The following is a 10,245-nucleotide window of genomic DNA, read 5'->3' as shown; positions in this document are numbered from 1 at the left end:
ATGCCTTTGAAGTCGGAGCACGCTGCTTCCCATCCCAAAGAACTCTGGAATTCTCTGCCTCAGTTTACTCAGGCTGTGCCTGGAAAGGCCAGGCAAGCTCCCCCCAGGAAGGAGTGTACGTGGGGGCACTAAAGCCAATGTAGGCTGAGTGGGAAGAGTCAAGGGAGCCCTAGAATCGAGAAAGAAAGAAGAGGTGTTGGGACATGGGGGTCATTGGTCCCCAGAGGTTGATGCTTCTGAGTCCTCCTCTGCGTATAGTCCCCTTGATTTGGTGCAGCAGCTGGCCTGCTAGGGAGCCAGGACTGGTATTTAGCACCTGCTCCCTTGAAACAGTGTCAACTGATAGCCCCCCAACTCTGCTTGCTTGTGTCTCCAACATTAGGCACTAGGGATATAAAGACATATAAGAGATGCCCCTGAACTCAAGGCACTTAGTTTTAATAGAAGAGACAGAAAAATAGAGTAGGAAGTGAAATACATGCCTGCACAGAGGAGGGACATGAAGTCAGGCTCCCTGGAGAGATTCTTAAATTGAATCTTAATTGCCAAGAGCTCTTTTATTGTTCCCTTTTTGTTGCATCTTGTTCTTGTTTCATGGTGCAATATTTTTTCATTTCTCATTGATCTCTCTAGGGATATTATTGATGATTTGTTTTTGAAGTTTTTCCCCCTGTATGCTTTGTTTCCTCTACATAGATTGTTTTGGTCTTTCATATTAGATATTTTCATTAAATGTCTGATCATCTTTAGTTGCCTGCTTATATTTTACTTTTTATTTATTGATTTTAGAGAGCGAGAAAGGGGGAGAGAGAAGAGAGAACAGTTTGTTGTTCCTCTTATGTATGCATTCATTGGTTGATTCTTGTATGCCCTCACTGGGGATCTAACCCACAACCTTAGCATATGGGACGACACTCTAACCAACTGAGCCAACCTGAGCCCTGAGGCCAGGGCTGCCTGCTTATATTTTAAAGTGAGGCAGGGAAAAGCTGGTTAAAGTTCTATGTCAACCTGGCCTTTACTGTAGGATGATCTGACTGGACTGTGTTTGGGGAAAGAGACTAGTCTTTCTAGGTCTTTGATCTTGGACGGTCAGATTCTCCAGACAGAGCTCTTCTATCTCCCAATTGTTTTGGGGCCAAGTTGTACAGAGGCCTGGGCCATCTCAGCAGTCCTTTTAGAATTTTCAGTTGCTACTCCAGTTTAAGTTCAGGTACTCCTATCTTCAGCGACCCTGGTGGCCGAGCCCATGGTGCTGGGGCTAACTCCTAAGAATATAAACCTCTCGTCTTCCACTATGGGGCGGGGGTTGACTTCTTGGCTCTCTACTTTTGGTTTAGGGTTCAATAGGTCAGTTACAATTGTCTCCTGCTTTTTGTCTTCCACTTTTATTCTTATAAATATGCCTTAATTTATAATAAAATAATAATAATAACTTTTTCCTATTATTTTAGTGTGGCTTGGAGAGGGAGAACTAAAGACAAACTCAATATTGTGTTTTTTAAAGTAAAGTTAATTCTCTTTGCAGAACTGAGGATTTAGACTTCTTGAATTTTTTCCCTAGTTTGTATTTGCCTCACTACATATCTATATCTATATCTATATCTATATCTATATCTATATCTATATCTATATATTTCTACAAGTCCTCTCTCTCCAATTCTTTTGATATCACTTATACTGAGGTAGCCTTTGGATACCTCAGTTTTCCCTTGAGTTGGAGGAAATGATACTTCTCTCCTCTTTCCATAGAAGAGAGATTCAGTGTCATTAAGTCATTTAGGCAACCACATTGATTATAAAACTACCACTGTCTACATATTTCCCAACTTTGGAGAAGAGAAGAAAACACAAAAGAAGTGGTGATTACCCTTAGGAATTTATAGTTTTTTAGATGAGATAGTGTTTCATTATTTTGGGAGAGTTCTTTACGTTCTTTAGGGGGAAGGAGCAATATAAGTTGTTAATTTTCATTCCTTCACATGTTGTCTTGATGTCACTATTCCTTTGAGCTCTTTATTGTCTCTCGTGTTTATTGATAGTATTTCCTAATTATTTATTATGCATCTTCACGAAATAGAATATCACTTTCTTAGAAATCATTCACTTTTGACTATTCACTCAAGCTTTTGAATCCCTTGGTCACATTCAGGTGAAAATAGAGAAAAAGGAGCCTCCTGTCTTCCCTTCTTCACCCCAAGACCAGATGCCTCTTTCTCACTTCGTAGTCAATCTGGAAACCTGGTGAACCATTTGAATTACTTAGAAAGGTTTTTAATGCTCTCAATATTAAATATCCTTTCTCCTGTGTAGAGAATATGCAGAGAAGGTCTTATACTTATGGGAAATGATGTCAGGTTCAAAATAAGGTGAAGCTGATTTAAAACATTCTGCATCCAAAATGAGACATTATTTATACTCTAATGCACTTTGATTTTGTAAGTGTCCCAATATTCTTTATTCCTTCCTCTATCACCAGCTGATCTTAAGATATTAGTTTACCCACAAAGTCCCTCTAACCGGGGATTTGTCAACCTCAGCACCATGGGCATTTGGACCAGTAGTTCTTTGTTGTGGGGGCTGTCCTGTAGGTAGGGTGTTTAGTAACATCCCTGGCTTCTACCTACTCGACGCCAGTAGCAAGCTCCAAGTTGTGACAATAAAAAATGTCTCCAGACAGTACCAAATGCCCCCTGGGGACCAAATTAGTCTTCGTGTGAGGCCACTGATCTTTCCCAAGTCTGTAAATGAAACCAGTTTCTCTTTTCAAGCCTCTCTTGATGAAACTTAACCTTTCCTTCCAATAAGGTCAGCTCTGGTCCCCTGCAGAGACGACACTGCTGCTTGGTGACTGAGGCTGTGGTCTTAATGACCTGACAACCTGGGTTTAAATCCTGATTCTGCAGTTTACTAGCTGTGTGACCTTGGATGTGAGAGTTCATCTCTTTACCTCTCAGTTTTCTCATCTTTAAAAGTAGAAATAATGACATGTCTTTCCCAGAGTTGTTGTGAGGATGAAATGAAGTGATGTTCATAAAGCGCCTGACATGCAGCATGTACTAAGTGGTAGAAATTAAACAAACACAAGTCCCAAGCTTCCTGGCCGCTCAGTTGAGAAAAGGCATTGGACTCCCAGACAGTTGCTCTGATGGAAAATGGGAAAATGGTATCCCTCTCCTTTGATACTACTTCCTTCCTTTGGCAACTCCAGTTTCACGTGATGTGGATTTTATTCCTTCTCAGGCTCTTACCTGGTTTATTGTGCAGGTTTACAGGTTTCATCCGATTGTTGTCTCGGTCACAGGATTGCTGCAGGGATGAAATGAGAAAATGTGTGTGTAGCACTTGGCACCAAGCCAGGAATATACTAAGTGCTCAGGAAATGATAGCTGCCACTGTTATTGCTGCTGCTTTTCTAATTCCTATGAGAGAGTGTTTGATGTGTATAAAGCAGACCAGCCCTGGGCGGTGCTCTCAGTGGTTAGAGCGTTGGCCCCCACGCCCAAGGGTTGCAGGTTCGATTCCAGTAAAGTGCATGTACCTGGGTTGCAGGTTCAATCCTGCCCTTAGTTGCGGGGCCTGGGGGGGAGGTAACAGCTCCATGTATCTCTCTCACATCAATGTCCGCCCCCCACCCCCCCCCGCTTTTACTCTCTAAAAATCAGTGGTAAAAATATCCTCAGATGAGAATTAACCAAAAAAAGCAGACAAGACAGATCCCCAGGATACCAGGCCAGGAGCCTTTTTTCCTTCCCCATTTTATATCTGAAATGTCCAAAAAGTAAAGGTTACTCCCTAGGCTGTGCTACCCTCTTCAGGGTTTCCACCCAGGGTTTGCTCTGGGGCCTGAGTGGTGGAGTTGTTTCCTATCTACTTGGCATTGTGAGATGACTAAGGGATAGAGATTACTTGGCCAATATAAAAGAGTAATGATGACAAATAATAAATACAAATAAATAATACATGGTGGAAGACAAGAAGTCATTTTAAAAATAAGGCATGTTGGCTCAGTTCAAATCCTGCTTTCCTGTGCTTTAGAGTGGTCTTTAATATATAATATTAAAATCCACTCCAAACAGAATTTTTCCCTTCGGCCCATGAAGACATTGCTTCATGAGGGAGAGGTCTGGCCAGGCCTGTTAGTCTGTAAGGCAGAGAACTGACCCTATTGGTTTGACCTCTGGGGTGGGGGCGGGGTGTCTTGCAGGTCATGAAGACATATCACATGTACAATGCCGACAGCATCAGTGCTCAGAGCAAGCTAAAGGAGGCCGAGAAGCAGGAGGAAAAGCAGATCGGCAAATCGGTAAAGCAGGAGGACCGGCAGACCCCACGCTCCCCTGACTCCTCGTCCAACATCCGCATTGAGGAGAAGCACGTCCGGAGGAGCTCAGTGAAGAAGATTGAGAAGATGAAAGAGAAGGTGCGTGTGCTCCGGCAGTGGTAGGGGCTAGGAGGTGCATTCTGGAAGTCAGGACTAATCTGAATCTCCCAGTAGGCACAGAGCAGAACAAGGGAGCTGTAGGTTCTTTTAGTGCCTGATCACCCAAAGTGAGTCCTTGATGCCTGCCCAGAAGGAGTCTGGCATCTGGAAGAACCTGGGCATGTGAGCACCTGGATTTCACCGTAACAGATAAACAAGACACGCAGTCACCTCCCCCAAGCCTGGAAGGGGACTGTAGACCTAGGTTTGGCTTCAGGTGTCAGCTGCTCAGGGGTGGATGTAGTGACACCTCCTTCAAGGTAGCCATGCAAGGAAGGAGAATGGTATTTGCAGATAGAGTCAAAGTGGGGCACGCATCTAAAGTAGGGAGCCTCATTAACCTTTCCCGGATTGATCTACATTGTGCCCTTGAATCTCATTAAACAGAATTAGAACCCAATTTAAGGAAGATGCGCATAGGGAGTAGCAGCACAATTGTGGTTCTTGAATGTGCTGTACTTTCATCTTTTAGAGAACAGTCTCCTCTTTTTAAAAAAAGTAAAATTGAGCTTTCGTTCCCTTTTCAGCGCCAAGCCAAGTACACGGAGAATAAGCTGAAGGCCATTAAAGCCCGGAATGAGTACTTACTGGCTTTGGAGGCAACCAATGCGTCTGTCTTCAAGTACTACATCCACGACCTGTCTGACCTTATTGATGTAAGTGCTGAAAGCTGGGGCTCCAGGGTGCCTCTTTCCTGGTTTTGGAGATCTGGTCAGGCGTCCCCGGTTCTATTGTTCAGGCAGCTCAGGGGTTTTGAGAACAATCATGAAGAAAGTAGCCATGATCCACCAGGGGCTTGCCATGCCCCAGGTACCAGGTGAAGCACTTTACATTACCTCCCCTTCAGTTCTTATCAGCATCCTTGGAGCAAGACATTATTCTCTCCATTGTTACAGATTAAATCCACGGTGTTCAGATGACTTACCCAGACTTGGCTAATAAGTGGCAGAGGCAAAATGTGTGCCCAGGTCTGATTACTAACCCATGCTCTTAACCACTATGCTCTTCTGTCTCCCTTAAATCAGCTACTTGCACGTAGAAGTGGCAAGAGCAAAAGCATTAGAATGCCATACCTTATGTTTATAACTTCATGTTTCTCAGTCTTAGCTCATTTGATTGTCATATCACCCTTTGGAATCAGTTTTACTATCTTCAGTTTGGCAGGCGAGAATTCTAGCACTGAACCGCCCATACACCAACCTATCTTCATTTTGTAGATAAGGAATGTAGGGGTTAAGAGGTTTATCTACCAAAGGTTCGCTGCGAATTAAGGTCCTGGATAGGAAGGCATTCAGATGCCCCTGACACCTGGCTCGTACTTCTTGGTATGTGGCACCAAGACATTGAGAGAAGCTGGATAGTGGGCACATGTGTTTTGCATGGGGCAGGCACCAGGGTCAAGCTTTTTTACTTTGGCCGTATGGGTCAGCCTTGCTCTCCTGCTGCTTTCCCTCAAACCTTGTAGTGGTTGAGCCTTGCAATTCCTTCCACCTGCCCAACCTGGCCCAATTCCTGAACCAGTCCTAACAGAAGCTGCTCAAGTGTACTGTACACCATTTCTCACCTCTCCCTCCAGTCATTAGAAGGCGGGGCCTGGCCCCAGCTGACTTAGCATCAGCAGCCCAGTCTCCAGGGCTTCAGGCAGATCCTGGTCACTCAGTCTCCTTTCTGAGGCCCGAGGTTTGCCTCTTGCTGGCAGCGGGCAGCCGCTGGGTTTGCAAGCCCCTGGCCAGACCTCTCATACTTGCCTGCCTGCCTCGGTTTCTCCACAAACAAACCTCCCACACTTCACAATATCATGTGGGGCTCTGGTCTAAGATTTGCCTAACTTGCTGGATTCTGTGGAGCTATTTTGGAACTATGCTTTCTCTCCCCCTCCACTCCCCGCCCCACTCTGGCCAACTGAAGAATTAGAGTAGGTCATTGGTACTTAAACCTGGTGTCACATCAGAGTTGCTTGGGGAACTTTTCTAAAACACAGATTCCTGTCTCTTGAACCAGGGGTTTTTGACTCAGTAAGTTTCAGCCCCTTAACGCCCTGGGTGCCTTTGTCTTCCTGGGTAAGCGGAGCCCTGGTCACTGTTAGGTGCCTCTTTGTTCTCCCTGCTTGTTGATGCCAATCTGAACACTGTCCTTCAGCGGAGGTCAGAGCCCCAAACAGGATCCTTTCTCCTCCTCAGGGGAACGGCTCCTCGCTGGGAGAGAAGCCTGTTCTCAGCGTGAGGAAGAGAATCACTTCTTTCTTACGCTCACTGTCTGCTGCTTATCGCACACTTGGCCAGTCAGACTGCCAGTCCCCCGCACCTCTGCTCCTGGCCTGTCCTTTTTCTTTTGTCCCCAGGGCAGCTTTGTCAGGCACAACCTTGGCGATCCATGGACCCTCCATGAGATGTTAGTAGGTGTTTTAACATCAGTCTAAGGAGTAAGCTATTTTGTGCCTTAGGCTCCTCATTAAATATAGCTATTAAGAGCCTGTCTTCTCAGAATGCCACCAGAAGCACCGCGGAAAGGAAGCCTGCCAGCCTCCTCAGTGCTCAGCCAGGGCATGGGTCTGGGTTACCCTGAGCTAGTCCAGGTTGCTAGCATTCCAGGCCACACAGGTGCTAAAGTTGCTTTTGTTTTATTTTGTTTGCTGTTGGTTTAGTTTTGTTTTTTCTTGAGGTGGGGACAGATTAATTAGTCTCTAAGAAAGGCTGATAACATTTTTGTGTTTTATAAATGTTTTGGTAAATTGTTACTTGAGATGGGGCTGTGTGCTCAGTAGCAGGCACACAAAAGGGAATAAAATAGTTTTGCCCTAGAGGTATTCATAGACATACAGACAGACAGTATCTACGCAGTGGGCTCACTGCCGCACTTAGAGGGAAGCACAGGGCCCCAGGATAGTATTTTTCAGACCTTAGGTCACCATCCATTAGGGTGTCAGACAATCACTTTCATGGGTTGACTTTTTTTTTTTTATGATTAAACCTGACTGGAATAGAATAAGAAAGAAAATATCAAGGTATGTCTCAGTAGTAAAGTTACGTTTTATTTGGTGAAATTGTTATGTTAGATAAGTATACATGCTTGCACACCCATGAATGTGTGTGTGTGTGTGTGTGTGAGAGAGAGAGAGAGAGAGAGAGATGATGTAAGATATATTTCTCACTGTGAGCCATAGATCAAAAAAAGTTTGAGAGTCACTGCGCTAAGAACAAAGGAAGATCTCTTAGTCTCCTCTCTAAGCCCGTGAGGACAGGAGACAGGTCTTCTCTTTACCTTAATACACACATAGTACATACATGCAGAGCTTAATACTTAGCTGAGTTCATAGTTTATTCATCGAATGAAGAAAGGAATAGAAGGAGGAAGAAGATGATGATTTCCCAAGACAAGATTTTTTCCTTTTTGTGCCTTTTAATGTTTTGAGATATAATGTACCTACAATAACTGAACTTAAGTGTTACATGTTCAAGATAAATTCGTACACTCTTGTAACCCACATCTCTTGTCAAGATATAGACTATTTCCATCACCTTAGAAAGTTCCTCTTTTCTTTTCCCAGTCAGTTCCCCTCCCCAAGGCCACCACTGTTCTGAGTTCTTCCACCATGAATTAGTTTGACCTATTTTAGAACTTCACAAAATGGGATTATAGAGCAGATGCTTTTTTATAGCTGGCTTCTTTTGCCCAGCATGATGTTTTTGAGCATCATCTACGTTATTGCATGTGTCAGTACTTCCTTTTTCTCGCTGCTCTTTGCAATAAAAATGGCCAAAAGGATTCTTTGGCAGTGACCCAACAGGAGTGAGTGGTGAGTCTGGGTACGATGGCATTCTGATCTTGACAATACCCAGAACTTGATTTAAGACATGGGATGAGTCTTATTCCAGTCCATGCCATCTGTGTGATGCCTTCTTCCTAGTGGGTTGAAACTCAGTGTGTGCTGCAGACAGTAAGGATGCAGAAAGTTCTTTTTGTTGAAGTCAGTACATTGGCACAAGGACTAGCCTTTGCCCGCTTTTTATAATATAGTATAAAATTTAAACTCAGACTGTAGCAATCCATGTGAGGCATCTGATACACACCAGGAAAACCCAACTTTAGGCCAAAAGGACATTTATTCTGAGCTAACTTGATGGAGTCTAAGAACTGTAGGCTCGTTGGGATGTGATGCTCCTCCCCCGCACTCCTGTGGCTCTGTCGCCCCAGGAACAGACGGATGAATGAAGAACAGGGCATTGTTCTCAGGCATAGCTGGGGTGTTGCGCATGCTGTGTCCATCAGTGGAGAATCTGTGACATCGTGTGCACCCAAGTCAAACATGAGGGAACCCAGCTTTCTGGACAGGAAAACTTATGAAGGGCAGTTATTTTTCTCTTCTGTGTGAGCTTGAAGTGGGTGTTATTATACCCACTTTTTTTCCTAGGCCTTCTCTACAGTCCCAGGTTTCAACTGGTAAAGGGTTAATGAGCTGTCAACTCATGTCATCACACATCTGGATGGGCTATCATTAAATTCTTATAAAAAATTGATTTCCCCTGGGAAAGTTTCATCAAACATTTATATAGCCCAGAAATGGCCAAGAGAGCCCATGTTGGCTACAGAACCCATCAGAAGCCATAGAAAGCATGTTTTGTCCCCATTGTGAACAAAATGATGTCTGCCTTGACTCACTGGATTCCCCTAGTACTTCTGAAATACAGGGTGAGGCAAAAGTACATTTTCAGTTGTTCATATGGATAATAATACATGAACTGTGTTTCGTGTACTCAGAACTGTAAACCTACTTTTGCTTCACCCTGTATTCAAATCTCATGACCTCACCTTGCAGAAATTGCTTCTGTGCTCATGCCTCTGTTTCCAGCTGTTCCCTTGCAGACTGCGGATAGCAAGGCTCTGGAAAACCTATTTTGCATCTCCCTGGTTAGCTGAAGGTTAGAGGAGCCAAAGAGTATGTTATGAGTCAGACCCCCGACTCACTAGCACAGAGAAGCTATAGAACGCTTATATAATAGAGGCCGTGGACTGGCCCAAGCAAGCACCCTGCCCTCCATGGGCCATGCAGGCTGGACAACACAAAAGGCTTCAGTGGCTACATCTTCCACTTGACTTAGATTCGTATGCAGCCTAAGTGGGTTATTTTCTGAGAGCTTGGTATTTTGGCTTCCGTCAATCCACTGATGTTTATTAAATGCCTACCAGGAGCAAAGCCTGATGTTGGGGGATTTAAAAATGAAGTAAGACGCCCTGACCGGTTTGGCTCAGTGGATAGAGCGTCGGCCTACAGACTGAAGGGTCCCGGGTTCGATTCCGGTCAAGGGCATGTACCTTGGTTGCGGGCACATCCCCAGAAGGGGGGTGTGCAGGAGGCAGCTGATCGATGTTTCAAACTCTCTATCCCTCTCCCTCCCTCTCTGTAAAAATCAATAAAATATATTTTTTTTTAAAATGAAGTAAGACACTGGCCAAGCCCTCTTTGAAGCTTGCCTTCTGGTGGGGGTGATACGAAACGGCAAGTCACAGAGTGAGGAAGTGTATTCTCTGTCACATGAGGGCTGCTGATGAATGTGGTTCTGAGTGGAGGCCAAGGTCAATGCATGCCAAGGGTTGCAGGGCTGTCTGGTTTCCCAGAGGCTGGGAATTTCATTTGGATCTTGAAAATTGGGTCCAGTTGCAATGGGTGAGAGGAGTGGGAAACATTTCAAGAAGAGAAAATGCTAGGAGCTGAAGAGCAGATGTGGTGAATTTGAGGATATTGATGACTGGTGTTTAAGTGT

At 44.5% G+C, this 10,245-nt stretch overlaps 1 protein-coding gene across 1 annotated transcript in view; it reads left to right on the top strand.

Moving 5' to 3' along the window:
- SRGAP2 (SLIT-ROBO Rho GTPase activating protein 2) overlaps positions 1-10,245 on the top strand; it is a 244,821-nt gene that overhangs the window by 173,909 nt on the left and 60,667 nt on the right. The window contains exons 6-7 of the mRNA XM_015569435.1: positions 4,208-4,423; positions 5,011-5,139. Coding sequence (XP_015424921.1) covers positions 4,208-4,423; positions 5,011-5,139 — 345 coding nt within the window. The remainder of the gene's footprint in view (positions 1-4,207; positions 4,424-5,010; positions 5,140-10,245) is intronic.

This window comes from Myotis davidii, unplaced genomic scaffold (assembly GCF_000327345.1).
Source record: "Myotis davidii unplaced genomic scaffold, ASM32734v1 scaffold710, whole genome shotgun sequence".
Lineage (NCBI taxonomy): Eukaryota > Metazoa > Chordata > Mammalia > Chiroptera > Vespertilionidae > Myotis > Myotis davidii.
Note: the sequence above shows the minus strand (reverse complement) of the source record. Positions and strands in the feature narration are given on the sequence as shown.